The 16,788-nt window shown below is 44.4% G+C and overlaps 1 protein-coding gene across 1 annotated transcript in view; it reads left to right on the top strand.

The window, feature by feature from the left end:
* LOC121872534 (DNA-directed RNA polymerase II subunit RPB1-like) overlaps positions 1 to 16,244 on the top strand; it is a 45,216-nt gene extending 28,972 nt beyond the window's left edge. The window contains exons 2-3 of the mRNA XM_042375319.1: positions 7,523 to 7,710; positions 14,843 to 16,244. Coding sequence (XP_042231253.1) covers positions 7,523 to 7,710; positions 14,843 to 16,244 — 1,590 coding nt within the window. The remainder of the gene's footprint in view (positions 1 to 7,522; positions 7,711 to 14,842) is intronic.
* The last annotated feature ends 544 nt before the right edge of the window (positions 16,245 to 16,788 follow it).

Raw genomic sequence — 16,788 nt, 5'->3', positions numbered from 1 at the left:
AATCTATCAAGCCTCCTTTTGAAGCTTTCCAGAGTTCCCGCACTTACTACAAAGTTGCTAAGCTTGTTCCACTCGTCCACCACCCTATTTGTGAACCAGTTTCTTCCTATCTCCCTCCTAAACCTAAACTTATCCAACTTGAATCCGTTGCTCCGAGTCCTATCCTGCTCGGATATTATAAGAACTTTATCTATATCCCCTTTATTGATTCCTTTCACCCACTTAAATACTTCTATCATATCTCCCCGCACTCTTCGTCTTTCTAGGGAATGCAAGTTAAGTTTCTTTAACCTATCCTGATATGGAAGGTTTCTAAGTCCCGGAATCATTTTTGTCATTCTTCGCTGCACCGACTCTAGTGAATTTATATCCATTCTATAATAGGGGCACCAGAACTGAACCGCATAATCGAGGTGCGGCCTGACTAGCGCAAGATATAGTTGCAATAAGACCTCTGCACTCTTGTTACTTACACTTCTAGATATAAAACCCAATACTCTGTTTGCCTTATTTCGAACATTAACCCACTGTTTTCTAGGCCGTAGGTCCGGGCTTACAAGTACCCCTAGGTCTCTTTCACAAGTCGACTTTCTAGGTTGATGTTGTTAAGGCTGTATACATTATAAGTATTTGTTCTTCCAATATTAAGTACGCTGCACTTGCTGGTGTTGAATTTCATTTGCCATTTTTCAGACCACCCCTGCAGTTTATTTAGATCCTCCTGTAATGCATTTGCATCCTGCCCTGAATTAATTTGCCGCCCTATTTTGGTGTCATCCGCAAACTTGCTTATGTCACTGCTGATCCCAGTATCTAAATCGTTTATGTAGATTATGAACAAGAGTGGGCCTAGTACTGACCCCTGGGGAACCCCACTGGTTACACGGCCCCACTCAGATTTATCACCATCTACGCTGACCCTCTGCGTTCTATCGGTGAGCCATGATTTTATCCAATTTACAACTTTCCCCTCGATACCATGAGCCTTAATTTTTCTCAGAAGCCTCTAATGCGGTACTCTGTCAAATGCTTTGCTAAAGTCTAAGTAAATAACATCGTAATTTTCGTCATTATCTACTACCTCGAAGACTTTCCTACAAAACGTTAGCAGATTTGTTAGACAAGATTTTCCCTTTGTAAACCCATGTTGAGAGTCGTAGATTAATTTGCTTTTCTCTAAATGCGATCGGATGCTATCTGCTATAATTGATTCAAGAAATTTCCCCACTACTGACGTCAAACTGATCGGCAGGTAATTTGACGCTGATGCTCTGTCTCCCTTTTTGAATATGGGTACTACATTTGCCTGTTTCCACAACTCTGGCACAACTCCAGTGTCTAATGATTTTGTAAATATGTTTACGAGGGGTACGCTAATCTGTTCCCTACACTCTTTTAAGACTCGAGGGAAAATTTCATCCGGCCCTGGAACACACCTGCATTGCCCCAAGCTACTGTTCTGGCCACGTGGCCACACACATGCCAAACCGCATCCAGCCCATACGAGCACGAACTGTTTGCTATAAGAACAGCCCAGTCTCAACCACTGCAAAAATTATCAACACCTAATTATTATATATCATATTTGTATCACTTATTTTACTTGTATATCATTTGTAAATCAAGAGACCTATTCCCCAATTATGTAATTGTATATTTTCAGCCTTCCGGCTGCCATGCTCTTTCAATAAACCGTTAATTATTATTATTATTATTAATATATACTGTTAATGAGTATGATCTATTCCTTTGTGTATGAACCTCTGTCCTTCGTGGCAGTGAGAAGTGATACCACCCTCAGTGTCAATATCTGACTGAATTACTCAGAAAAGGCAAACTGTACTCCAAGCTTTGTCAATAAATTTGTTAAACTAAAAAAAAAAAGTTATAGCATATCCTTCTTTCCTCACACAGCCAAACTGTGTAATGCTTTGCCTTCTTCTGTGTTTCCATACCCATACAGTCTGTCTCACTTCAAAAAGCTAGTTTTCCAGCATCTCCGTGTTGTAGATTAATATAATTAGCCCGGGTGGGCTAATCCCCGTAAAATAAAAATAAAATAAAATGGCATACCACAACTTGAACTTAGCATTCCACAACTTGAATTTAGTGTACCACAATTTGAACTTAACATACCACAACTTGAACATAGCGTAACACAAACTGAACCTAGCGTACCACGAATCCAGGTAAAAAAGTCACAGAAAATAATCACCTAACCTAACCTAACCTACGTGCATCATATATAAATTGTGTTGTCAATATGTAAAAGTCATGTATTGTCAGTTAATAACTGTTTGAAAATATTTTTAATTTTATTACCTTAAATGTGACTTTTTTCCGGTGACTTTTTTCTGTGACTTTTTTTCCTGTGACTCTATTACCGTTCACCGCGTACCACAACTTGAACTTACCGTACCATATCTTAAATTTAGCTTACCATAACTTTATAACCTAGCATACCACAACTTTAACTTCGCGTACCACAACTTGAATTTAACTTACCATAACATAAGAACATAAGAAAATAAGGAGTCTGCAATAGGCCGGTTGGCCTGTGCATGGCAGCTCCTGTCGAGAGTTACTACCACTCTCTATCATCCATGAATCTATCTAGCCTCCTTTTGAAACTTTCCAGAGTTCCCGCACTTACTACAATGTTGCTAAGCTTGTTCCACTCGTCCACCACCCTATTTGTGAACCAGTTTCTTCCTGTCTCCCTCCTAAACCTAAACTTATCCAACTTGAATCCGTTGCTCCGAGTCCTGTCCTGCTCGGATATTATAAGAACTTTATCTATATCCCCTTTATTGATTCCTTTCACCCACTTAAATACTTAAGAACATAAGAACATAAGAACATAAGAATGGAGGAAACTGCAGCGGGCCTATTGGCCCATACTGGGCAGTCCCGTTTACACCCAACCCCTATTGCTCATACAAGCATCCAACCTATGTTTGAAGCTATTCAGCGTATTCGAGTTAATGATGATATTTGGTAACTTGTTCCATTCATCCACTACTCTGTTTCCAAACCAGTGTTTACCGATTTCACGCCTAAATCTAAATTTATCTAATTTAAAACCATTGTTACGAGTTCGCTCCTGGTTGGATAGTTTGAGTACCTTTGTAATGTCCCCTTTGTTTAGCCCTGCCTTCCACTTATACACCTCTATCAGGTCGCCCCTCGCTCTACGTCTCTCGAGGGAGTGCAAATTAAGATGCTTTAGCCTGTCTCTATACTCAAGGTTCCTGATGCCCGGGATTAGTCTTGTCATTCTCCTCTGAATTCTTTCCAAGGATTCTATATCCATTCTGTAATACGGTGACCAGAACTGAACTGCGTAGTTCAGGTGTGGTCTCACAAGAGCAAGATACAGTTTTAGGATGACCTCTCTAGTCTTGTAACTAACACTCCTTTGTATGAACCCAAGTACTTTATTAGCCTTGTTACGAGCAAAAACACATTGTTTACTTGGTTTAAGGTTCCTACTTATCATTACTCCTAAATCTCTCTCGTAGTCGGATTTCTCTATGGCATCGTTGTTCATCTGGTATCTGGTTTCCCTATTTACATCTCCTATACTGAGTACTTTACATTTGTCGACGTTGAATTTCATCTGCCATTTTTCAGACCATTCGAAAAATTTGTTTAGATCTTCCTGTAGTTTTGCCTAGTCCTCGTCAGATTTAATAACACGTCCTATTTTAGTGTCATCAGCAAATTTACTTATGTTGCTGTCTATGCCGATATCTATGTCGTTTATGTATATATTAAATAATAATGGTCCAAGTACTGAGCCTTGAGGAACTCCACTTGTGACGTTGCTCCAATGGGACTTAGTGCCGTTAATGCTCACTCGCTGTTTCCTGTCCTGTAACCATGCCCTAATCCATGTGCTTCTACCTTTCTAATTAGTCTTTCGTGGGGGACTCTGTCGAAGGCTTTGCTAAAGTCGAGATATACCACATCATAATTGTGCCCCTCGTCCACCGATTCGAAAACTGATGAAAAGAATGTTAATAGATTAGTTAGGCAAGAACGTCCGCTTGTGAAGCCATGCTGGGAATCATTGATCAATCTGTGCTTCTCCAGGTGATTTCGAATAGAGTTTGAGATGATTGCTTCCAGTAATTTGCCTACTATTGATGTTAGACTGATTGGGCGGTAGTTAGAGGATAGTGATCTATCCCCCTTCTTGAAAATCGGTATTACATTCGCTATCCTCCAGGATTCTGGTACTACACCTGTTTTTAAGGACATGTTAAACAACTTTGCTAAGGGCATACTAAGTTCTTCCTTACATTCCTTTAATACTCTGGCAAATATCTCATCGGGACCAGGTGACTTATTAGGCTTTAGTATGTTTATTTGCTTACTAACATCGTTACTAGTCACTACTATCTCACTTAATTTGTTTTCTTCACTATCTCTGAATAGAGTCGGTGCCTCGGGTATCATGTTTAAATTTTCGGTGGTGAAAACTGTTGAAAAATATTTATTCAAATTATTGCTCATTTCTCTGTCGTTATCAGTGAGCTCGCCGGTGTCTGACCGTATTGGTCCAATCTTTTCTCGTGTTTTAGTTTGATACATTTGGTAGAATCCTTTGGGGTTTGTCTTCGCCTCCCTTGCTATCCTTACCTCATTATTCCTCTTTGCTTTCCTTATCTCGGTTTTAACCCTACTCACCAATACCCTATAATAGTCCCGGAGGTGAATTTCGCCACGATTTATCCTTCTACCTATAGCTTTATCCTTCTACCTATCATATCTCCCCGCACTCTTCGTCTTTCTAGGGAATGCAAGTTAAGTTTCTTTAACCTATCCTGATATGGAAGGTTTCTAAGTCCCGGAATCATTTTTGTCATTCTTCGCTGCACCGAGTCTAGTGAATTTATATCCATTCTATAATAGGGGCATCAGAACTGGACCGCATAATCGAGGTGCGGCCTGACTAGCGCAAGATATAGTTGCAGTAAGACCTCTGCACTCTTGTTACTTACACTTCTAGATATAAAACCCAATACTCTGCTTGCGTTATTTCGAACATTAACGCACTGTTTTCTAGGCCGTAGGTCCGGGCTTACAAGTACCCCTCGGTCTCTTTCACAAGTCGGCTTCTCTAGGTTGATGTTGTTAAGGCTGTATACATTATAAGTATTTGTTCTTCCAATATTAAGTACGCTGCACATGCTGGTGTTGAATTTCATTTGCCATTTTTCAGACCACCCCTGCAGTTTATTTAGATCCTCCTGTAATGCATTTGCATCCTGCTCTGAATTAATTTGCCGCCCTATTTTGGTGTCATCCGCAAACTTGCTTATGTCACTGCTGATCCCAGTATCTAAATCGTTTATGTAGATTATGTACAAGAGTGGGCCTAGTACTGACCCCTGGGGAACCCCACTGGTTACACGGCCCCACTCAGATTTAACACCATCTACGCTGACCCTCTGCGTTCTATCGGTGAGCCATGATTTTATCCAATTTTAAACTTTCCCCTCGATACCATGAGCCTTAATTTTTCTCAGAAGCCTCTGATGCGGTACTCTGTCAAATGCTTTGCTAAAGTCTAAGTAAATAACATCGTAATTTTCGTCATTATCTACTACCTCGAAGACTTTCCTAAAAACGTTAGCAGATTTGTTAGACAAGATTTTCCCATTGTAAACCCATGTTGAGAGTCGTAGATTAATTTGCTTTTCTCTAGATGCGATAGGATGCTATCTGCTATAATTGATTCAAGAAATTTCCCCACTACTGACGTCAAACTGATCGGCCGGTAATTTGACGCTGATGCTCTGTCTCCCTTTTTGAATATGGGTACTACATTTGCCTGTTTCCACAAGTCTGGCACAACTCCAGTGTCTAATGATTTTGTAAATAAGTTTACGAGGGGTCCGCTAATCTGTTCCCTACACTCTTTCAAGACTCGAGGGAAAATTGTACTTAGTGTACCACAACTTGAACCCAGCGTACCACAACTTGAATTTAGTGTAATAATAGCTTTATCTTTTGCCTTTCTTAATTCTATTTATTTACTTACTTTTACTCTTTCTTTATTTTATTTATTTATTTCTTCGTAGTTCTTATTTCTTTATTCTCCTCTTTATTTCATTCTCTGTATACACGTGAGATGGAAGGGTTGAGGTAACTGGTGAGGCAGGAGAAATGACGAAGGAGGGAGTGAGGGAGAGAGAGAAGACTATGGAATGTGAGGAGGGAGAGAGAGGAGGCTCACGGCTAGTTTGTGGTTAGGTTAGGCCCTCACACAGGGGGAGGAGGAGGAAGAATGGACGTGGGCGATGATAACTGGGGAGCAGGAATAACATGCGATAACTGAGACCCTAGGGGAAACAAGTGATAGATGTGTTGTTACTTAGGACTCAATGTATCCATGCTTAACACCCAAGACATGTATGACAATATTTTACTCAATACCAAGAGGGGGGTGGCGGAATTTATAACTCTTCTTAACGGTTCTTTGTTTGTTGAACACTCATTATTAGGATTTGACAATTACATTTCAAAACAATAGACTTATTCTCCTAGCTAGTTAAACGGGAACCACGTATTTCAAAACAAATGGGAACTTAAGATTTTTCCAAATAGAATACACCCAAATACCTGCCACACAGACTCTGAGTTTGAAAACCAAGTGCCTGTCTTCCTGGGGCACGAACTCAGCTTCCAGCCAATAAGCACAATTACAGTTGACCACAACACTCACAGGCCACTGTGATTGGCTCATGCCTCAGGCACTTCTGGTTCTGGCGGGGACACTGTTGTGTATTGTGTTATGGCGGGTAATCTTTGTCTAAGCAGATTTTTTATGTAATTAGCATATCACAATTTGAACTTAACGTACCATAGCTTTAACTTAGCTTACCACAACTTTACAACCTAGCATACCACAACTTCAACTAAGCGTACCACAACATGAACTTAGCTTACCATAACTTGCATTTAGTGTACCACAACATGAACTTAGCCTACCACAACTTGAATTCAGCTTACCACAACTTTACAACCTAACATACCACAATTTGAACTTAGATGACCACAACTTTATAACCTAGCATATCACAACTTGAACCTAGAATACCACAACTTGAACTTCCCATACCACAACTTGAACTTCCCATACCACAACTTGAACTTAGCATACCACAACTTGAACCTACCATACCACAACTTGAACTTAACATACCACAACTTAAACTTAGCATACCACAACTTGAACTTAGCAAACCACAATTTGAACCTAGTGTACCACAATTTCAGAACTTAGCTTATCACAACTTTATAACCTAGTGTACTAAAACTTCATAACTTAGCATACCACAACCTTAAAACTTAGCATACCACAAATGTATAACCTAGCGTACCACAACTTTAAAACCTAGTGTATTACAACTTTACAAGTTTCTAACCTTTGGCATCACAACTCAGAACTTAGCTTATCACAACTTTATAACAGCATAACCTAATGTCATAACCAAGCATACTACACCTTCAGTATCTAGCGTACCACAACTTCAAGCATCCCCCAACTGCAGAACTTCAGAGACTAGCGACCCATAACTTCAGCACCATATACCCACCACCCATAGTTAGAGAGGCCCCCGGCGGCCCTCAGAGCTCGTCCCAATGCAGTAATGATAGAACAATCAGTGGTGTAATCTTGCGGGCCGGGGATAATCTTGCGTAAGAGGATTGTCTCGCATCTCGGAGCGTGAGCCACTAGTGCTTCTCCTCTATCTGTGTGTGTGCGTGTGCGCGCTGTGTGTGTGTGTGTGTGTGTGTGTGTGTGTGTGTGTGCGTGTGTGGGTATGTGTGTGTGTGTTTACAATAGTCAAAAACAACAGTAAAAAAATACAGACACAAATCTCAAAACACTGTCGTGCTGACATACATCATTTACATACCTGGATATGCAAATTTGAACGTAACAGTCATGGTAAACGCCATTCTTACTCTTTACAGGTTAAACAGAGCGATTAGTTATTCCTTGGTGCCAAATCCCTGATACTAGCGCCTGCTCTTGTGTCGTTCCTTGAGCTGATGTGTTTGTACTGTCCTGGACCTGGTTTGTGAGTTAGTTCTGTTGACTAATTAACATTTATTATTATTATTATTATTATTATTATTATTATTATTATTATTATTATTATTATTATTATTATTATTATTATTATTATTATTATTATTATTATTATTGTTATTATTATTGTTATTATTATTGTTATTATTATTGTTATTATTGTTATTGTTATTATTATTGTTATTGTTATTATTATTGTTATTGTTATTGTTATTATTATTGTTATTGTTATTATTATTGTTATTGTTATTGTTATTATTATTGTTATTGTTATTATTATTGTTATTGTTGTTATTATTGTTATTATTGTTATTATTGTTGTTGTTATTGTTATTGTTATTGTTATTGTTGTTGTTCTTGTTGTAGTGATGGTTTGTCAGACCACAGCTTACATCGCGAGGAAAGCCAGACTTGACCCGACATTAGGGAGGTCAAAAGTATAGGGTATCTCTTGCGGCTGACCAGGGTTACAAATCAACTAGCTCCCCTCCCATGTGACATGTCACCACAACAGACATGTAAGAAGGCACCAGCCGACTCTCTTCCAATATACAATAACCTACTCTCTGAACAAAGGCCGGACCTGACCTCACATTAGCCAGGTCAAATGTAACCCTCGGAGCCCAACTCAAGGGGCCACAAATCAACCAGGGCCTCTCGTGTCACACGGCCCCACCTGATGACTTCTCCTTACATCTCAGAAACTCCAGTCTGACCCGACATTAGGGAGGTCAAGTGTAGGGGAACTCTCACGGTTGCTCTCCCAATATACACACGGCCCCACCTGATGACTTTCCCAGATAGTTCTGAAAAGTCCAGACCTGACCTCACATTGGCCAGGTCAAATGTAAGGAGACCCTTCGCCGACCCCCCCTCGCTCGAGCATCCCGAGAGTCAGAGGCAGAGTCAGAGGAGGACACAGCCGAGTCCCGCCTCCGGTCAGGGACCCGACTTCCCTCCGGTGTCCCAGCTAAGCAGTCGCCCTCCCGACACCAGTGTCCCAGCTAAGCAGTCTCCCTGCTAGGCCTCCCCTAGGTCACGTGAGTGTTTGTCAGAGCTTTCCACGGGATGAGTTACTTATGTGGGAAGTGTATTCATTTCATGTTCGTGTCCGAGAATCAGTGTCTAGTAACGTAATAATGTCCTAGTAACGTAATGTCCTAGTAACTTCAATAGAAGGTGTTATTAATGTGTCCATGTCATGTTCGTAATTAATAAAGAGTTGTAACGAAGCAGTGTTTGAGAAGTCGCCTTTAAGAACGTAATAGATGTGTATTGACGTATAAGATACGATAAGTGTACTGACAGTGTAAATAACTATCACGGCCACGCTACCAAAGTCTTCCTCTCTTTTACTCTCTTACTAAATATTCTTCTTATATATATATTAATCATCTTGTGTAAATTTTTGTAGCATTACAATGGCGGCAGCGCACTTAAAGTAAGAACTCACGCCTCTTAACTTTAGTGTTCAGTACAGTGATAGTTAGAATCTTTTGAAGTAATCTCGTAACTATCTTGACGAAGCAGGCAGTACAAGGGTGGTTGCATTCGTAACATTATATTGGTGGCATTCACGCTTCCCTCGTCCCTTGTTATTGGTAACAGTGTACTTAACGTAAACCCATGCCCTCCCTCGGTTAGCCATAACACCTGGCTCGTTTCATCCTTCATTTGTTTCAGTCTAAGTATTGTCTACAATTGTGTAATAAGTAATTCCTGTGTCATAGCGTCGTAGCGTGAAAAGTGGCCTAGTGTGTCACCGTTACAGCTCAAGTAAATGTCTCTCGTCGTGGTATGCGCGAATTTTTTTTTGTCTAGAAATATGTTCAGTGCTTAACGTAATTTCTCAGTGTTCCCCGCGTTCTGTGAAGTTCTCAGTATCCCAAGTGCATTTTAATTGTCGGTCAGTGTTAAATGTACCCATTGTGTTTTAGCGATAGAAGCGGTGTCTGTACTAACTGTTATAACTTAACATGTCTTTTAACCTACATCCTCCTCCCTGTCCTAACCCTCACCTCACCCTCCGTACCCATCAGTTCCCGCCTCGCTCCGCCCTGCCCTGCCCTGCCCTGCCCTACCCCGCTCCGCCCCGCCCCGCCCCGCCCCGCGCCCCGTCCCGGTTACGCCACTCTACACCTCAGGCCTTCCCTAGGTCACGCGCGCATAATGGCCGAATGTTTCCCGCTTCGCCCGCCCGTGTGACCACCAATGTTTTGTCCTGTGAGTTATGCTTCGAAATTGGTGGTTAGTGTTACTTAACATTGCGATAATTACAGAGCTTCACTCAGTGTGTTTTTATGCTAGTATGATTTGTAATGTACTCTTTGACGCGTAGTGATAAATAATATTCAATGTAGTGAGCAGAGCTTCACTCCCCGACCCAGCCTAATGAGAAAATTGTCGTGACGGAAATAATAGTTACCAAACATTGACGTAACGTATAAAGTAAATATTTGTTTTTTTTTGCGAATGCACTTCCAACTAATCCATCATCCCTTTAGGATTGTTTCTGTCAAATGTCACACACAGTACCGCCCCATGGCTAGCCGGAATCCGACCACAGCACATATAAGAAGAGAAGTAGCAGCGTGAGGAATGCAGCACCACACCCGCCACACACCACCCCACTTCTTTCAAGTCCTACCTGGTCTAGGATTAAGAAGAGTTTATATTTTTCTACTAGGAAGTTAAGGAGTGTGGAATGAAGTGCCACACAACGAACCCTGGTGAGCCCAGCCAGGGAGGGATTCACCACTGTGGAAGGTGTAAGACAGGACGGTCTTTGGTCTCGCCGACACTCACGTACGGAGGGCGAGGCCTGGTCCGCGGAACCTGCCTTATGAGTCATCTAAGGAGACGACAGCCCAAGCAGTGGACCGGCTTTCATCCCGGCCGGAGAGGGCCGACGGCAGATGAACAGAAAATCGTCTGGAATATGTTGAAAACGAAGATGCATAAAGAAATACAAATGGAGCAGAAAAATTCATCTGGAATATTACGGAAAACGAAGATGTATAAAGAAACGCAGATGAGCAGAAAAATCGTCTGGAATATGAAAATGAAGATGTATAAAGAAGCGCAGGTGAACAGAAAAATCATCTGGAATATTATAGAAACCAGGAGGAAGTGAGAAGAAGTCAGATGTGGTGACACGACCTACAAAGTGCGGTATTGAAGAAGGAAAAACGTGCTATGTGAAGACAGAAGAGACGCTGTGCTGACATCAGAAGAAAGTCGACAATGAAAAGGTGGATAATCAGAAGGACCAATCGACTACCGCTGTTGTGCTGCCGGCATTCCTTATTTTCAGATACCAGCTGGATGGAGGACTTGAGCCATGCTGAACCCAACAAATGTACTGATGTTGTTGATGTTGCTGATGTGTAATAAAAAGATATAACACCCTAACATGTGAAGCAGGAGCATTTTGTATGAAGTATTTCATTCTCTGATTTTTGTTAACATGTACTACAAAGAATGTTTTTTTAAAAAAAGATTAGTCACTTTTTCTATGAGTTCATTTGATCAATGTATTGCACTACGAAACACAACGTTGTAGCCATTTACTGACTGAGATGAATTATTATTTTGACACGGCCTGGTTAGGCAATGTAACACCTGTTTTTGTTTGTAGAATGTGATTTGCAAGTTTGCCTCGGACACTATGCTAGATATGAAGGATCTTTAGATCACTCTATGTTCACTTACTGTGTATGTATTTTATTTTTTTCTCCTGTCATAGAAGCTTTAATCTTGGCGGGAGGTATAGTAAGCTTTGTCAGATCAAACTATGCCAGTAGAAAAACATACATCTCTAATGTTATAATTTATAAAATGTAAGGATGCATTATCGCCTCAGGGACTATATTAGATACTGCACATGATGTTACTGTCTACTTTAAATGTGTCATCAGTTCTCTGAGCATGAAAGCTTTGGTCTTGGCGGGAGGTGTAGTGATGGTTTGTCAGACCACAGCTTACATCGCGAGGAAAGCCAGACTTGACCCGACATTAGGGAGGTCAAAAGTATAGGGTATCTCTTGCGGCTGACCAGGGTTACAAATCAACTAGCTCCCCTCCCATGTGACATGTCACCACAACAGACATGTAAGAAGGCACCAGCCGACTCTCTTCCAATATACAATAACCTACTCTCTGAACAAAGGCCGGACCTGACCTCACATTAGCCAGGTCAAATGTAACCCTCGGAGCCCAACTCAAGGGGCCACAAATCAACCAGGGCCTCTCGTGTCACACGGCCCCACCTGATGACTTCTCCTTACATCTCAGAAACTCCAGTCTGACCCGACATTAGGGAGGTCAAGTGTAGGGGAACTCTCACGGTTGCTCTCCCAATATACACACGGCCCCACCTGATGACTTTCCCAGATAGTTCTGAAAAAGTCCAGGCCTGACCGCACATTTGCGAGGTCAAATGTAAGGAGACCCTTCGCCGCCCCCCCCCCGCCCCCCCGGCCAGCTGAACCTGACGGCTCGCATCCCAATATATAGGACGTCCTGGTCCTCCCTCGGGATTCGCAGTGAAGTAGTTGTCTTGTAACAAGGTGGCCAGCTACGACACCACCAGGCCTGCTCGAGCCGAAGTCAGAGGCCGGAGGCAAGTCGCCTCCGGTCAGGACCGAGACTTCCCTCCGGTGTCCCAGCTAAGCAGTCGCCCACCCGACACCAGTGTCCCCGCTAAGCAGTCGCCCTCCCGATACCAGTGTCCCAGCTAAGCAGTCGCCCTCCCGACACCAGTGTTCCAGCTAAGCAGTCTCCCTGCTAGGCCTCCCCTAGGTCACGTGAGTGTTTGTCAGAGCTTTCCATGGGATGAGTTACTTACGTGGGAAGTGTATTCATTTCATGTTCGTGTCCGAGAATCAGTGTCTAGTAACGTAATATGATGTCCTAGTAACGTAAATATAATGTCCTAGTAACTTCAACAGAAGGTGTTATTAATGTGTCCATGTCATGTTCGTAATTAATAAAGAGTTGTAACGAAGCAGTGTTTGAGAAGTCGCCTTAAGACGTAATAGATGTGTATTGACGTATAAGATACGATAAGTATACTGGCAGTGTAAATATATATCACGAGCACGCTACCAAAATCTTCCTCTCTTTTATACTCTTATACTATCAATATTCTAGCTATATGTAATCTTCTTCTTGTGAGACGGTCTCATTACATTGTTGTTCTTGTTGTTCTTGTTCTTTTGTTCTTCTTGTTCGTGTTCTTGTTCTTGCTGTTGTTGTTGTTGTTGTTGGGGGTGGGGTGGGGGTGGTGGTGGTGGTGGTGGTGGTGGTGGTGGTGGTGGTGGTGGTTTCATTATTATAACAACCAGAGTAACGTTATTCACATACATGAAACAAAGTCTTTATTAATTTTCATAAACTGCCTATTGTCAAATTGCAGGAACTAAGCCTAACTGAACTGTGCATAAATACCCTAACAATGGAAGTAAAAAAAAAAGAAATAATAACCACAAAGATGAGAATTGCACCGGGTGATTATTATACATACATACATACAAACATACATACAAACATACATACATACATACATACATACATACATACATATTTAGTAAGATGGTCATGCACGCTCAAACTGGTTCAACATATATACATAGATAATACAAACATACAATATATACACAAACAATGGTATACTGGTAAGCCGATTCCGCGTCAAGGCTATCCCAACAAAACCACCATACGCTTTCCCCCATTACGTTGCTTGACTAACACACTCTTATCCTCTTGTGCAGTAAGTGTGGTGAGGTGTGCCTGTGTTTTATTGTGGGACTTCTCTGATGCTGCGTGAACTGGCAACATAAACTTTAGGTAACAATATTGAGATAACCTAAAATTAAATAACTAATCTTATTTCACCAGAAAAAATAATCACTCAAACTCTACGTTAGTGGGAGGTTAGGTTAGGAATAGGTCATGTTATGTTATGTTAGATTACTTTAGGTTAGTTTAGGTTAGGTCAGATTAGTTGACCAATTAAGCAACTTAATCTTAATTCCACGTATTACTGTCCCTTAACAAACTGTAGTTTGAGTCACATCTTTCCAGACCACAACAACCTTACGCTTTTTACCATACATTACATCCTCCTGGTCCTTCATTATCAAACTTGCTTTTATTCTCATATATTATCGTCCCTTAACTAATTCCTCATCCTACTGCTCCTTAAAGAATTATCTCTTTATTCTGCATAATAGAACACCCGATACTTGTTTTTAATTCCGCCGCCCTACCACCCGCGGCATCCTACAACCCGCGGCATCCTACCATCCGCGGCACCCTAACATCCGTGCCCCCCTTCTACCTGCGGCACCCAGTCACCAGAGGCACCCTACCACCTGCGGCACCCAGTCACCAGAGGCTCTTTACAATACAAAGCACAATGCCATCTGTGGCACCCTACCATCCGTGATACCCTATCATCCGTGGCACCCTACCATTCGCTGCACCCTATTCCCTGCGGCACCCAGTCACCAGAGGCACCCTACCACCTGCAGCACCCAGTCACCAGAGGCACCCCACCACCTGCAGCACCCAGTCACCAGGGCACCCACCACCTGCAGCACCCAGTCACCAGAGGCACCCTTCCACCTCCAGCACCCAGTCACCAGAGGCACCCTACCACCTGCAGCACCCAGTCACCAGAGGCACCCTACCACCTGCAGCACCCAGTCACTTGAGGCACCCAACCACCTGCAGCACCCAGTCACCAGAGGCACCCTACTACCTGCAGCACCCAGTCAACAGAGGCACCCTTCCACCTGCAGCACCCAGTCACCAGAGGCACCCTACCACCTGCAGCACCCAGTCCAGTGGCACCTACCACCTGCAGTACCCAGTCACCAGAGGCACCCTTCCACCTCCAGCACCCAGTCACCAGAGGCACCCTACCACCTGCAGCACCCAGTCACCAGGGCACCCTACACCTGCAGCACCCAGTCACTTGAGGCACCCTACCACCTGCGGCACCCAGTCACCAGGGGCACCCTACTACCTGCAGCACCCAGTCACCAGGGCACCCACCTGCAGCACCCAGTGCAGGGCACCCCTACCTGTGCACCCAGTCACCAGGGCACCCCCACCTGCAGCACCCAATCACCAGTGGCACCTTGCCACCTGCGGCACCCAGTCACCAAGGCACACTACCACCTGCAGCACCCAGTCACCAGAGGCACCCTACACCTGCAGCACCAGTCACCAGAGGCACCCTACCTGCAGCACTCAGTCACTTGAGGCACCTACCACCTGCGGCACCCAGTCACCAGAGGCACCCTACCACCTGCAGCACCAAGTCACCAGAGGCACCACCATCTGCAGCACCCAGTCACCAGAGGCACCCTATCATCTGGGCACCCAGTCACCTGAGGCACTACCACCTGCAGCGCCCAGTCACCAGAAGCACCCTACCACCTGCAGCACCCAGTCACCAGGGCACCCTACCACCTGCGGCACCAAGTCACCAGGGCACCCTACCACCTGCAGCACCCAGTCACCAGAGGCACCCTACCACCTGCAGCTCCCAGCCACCAGAGGCACCCTACCACCTGCAGCACCCAGTCACTTGAGGCACCTACCAGCTGCGGCACCTGGTCACCAGAGGCACCCTACCACCTGCAGCACCCAGTCACCAGAGGCACCCTACCACCTGCAGCACTCCAGTCAACAGAGGCACCCTACCACCTGCGGCACCCAGTCACCAGAGGCACCCTCTACCTACAGCACCCAGTCACCAGAACCCACCACCCGGCACCCAGTCATTGAGGCACCTTACCAGCTGCGGCACCAGTCACCAGAGGCACCCTACCACCTGCAGCACCCAGTCACCAGAGGCACCCTACCACTCTGCAGCACCCAGTCACTTGAGGCACCTTACCACCTGGCGGCACCCACACCAGGGCACCCTACCACCTGCAGCACCCAGTCACCAGAGGCACCCTACCACCTGCGGCACTCCAGTCACTTGAGGCACTTACCACCCACCCAGTCACCAGAGGCACTACCCCACGCCCCTGCCACCTGCAGCACCCAGTCACCAGCAGCACCCTACCACCTGCAGCACCAGTCACCAGAGGCACCCTACCTGCAGCCCCCAGTCACCTGAGGCACCCTACCACCTGCAGCACCCAGTCCAGAGGCACCCTACCACCTGCAGCACCTAGTCACCTGGGCACCCACCACCTGCAGCAGCCAGCACCTGCACCACCGGCAGCCACCAGAGGCACCCTACCACCTGCGGCAGTGCCAGAGGCACCCTACCTGCAGCACCCAGTCACTTGAGGCACTACCTGCAGCACCCAGTCCCGGGCACCACTGCGACACCCAGTCATGAGGCACACTACCATCTTCGGCACCCTACCACCAATGCCCCCTTCCACCTGCGGTACCCAGTCACCAGAGACACCCTACTATCCGCGGCACCCTACCATCCGCCCCCCCCACCTTCCACCCGCAGCACCTAGTCACCCTAAGGCACCCTACTATCCACGGCACCCTACCATCCGTGGCACCCTTTCATCCGCGGCATCCTAATATCCGTGGCACCCTGTAGCGGCACCAAATTATTCACTTTGTTATTCAACATTGACTCAGTAGATATTCACGTTATACCCGCTGAGCTAGTAACACTCGCAGGAGTCCGGCGAGGT

The sequence above is a fragment of the Homarus americanus genome, unplaced genomic scaffold, assembly GCF_018991925.1.
Source record: "Homarus americanus isolate GMGI-L3 unplaced genomic scaffold, GMGI_Hamer_2.0 scaffold39155, whole genome shotgun sequence".
NCBI lineage: Eukaryota > Metazoa > Arthropoda > Malacostraca > Decapoda > Nephropidae > Homarus > Homarus americanus.
Note: the sequence above shows the minus strand (reverse complement) of the source record. Positions and strands in the feature narration are given on the sequence as shown.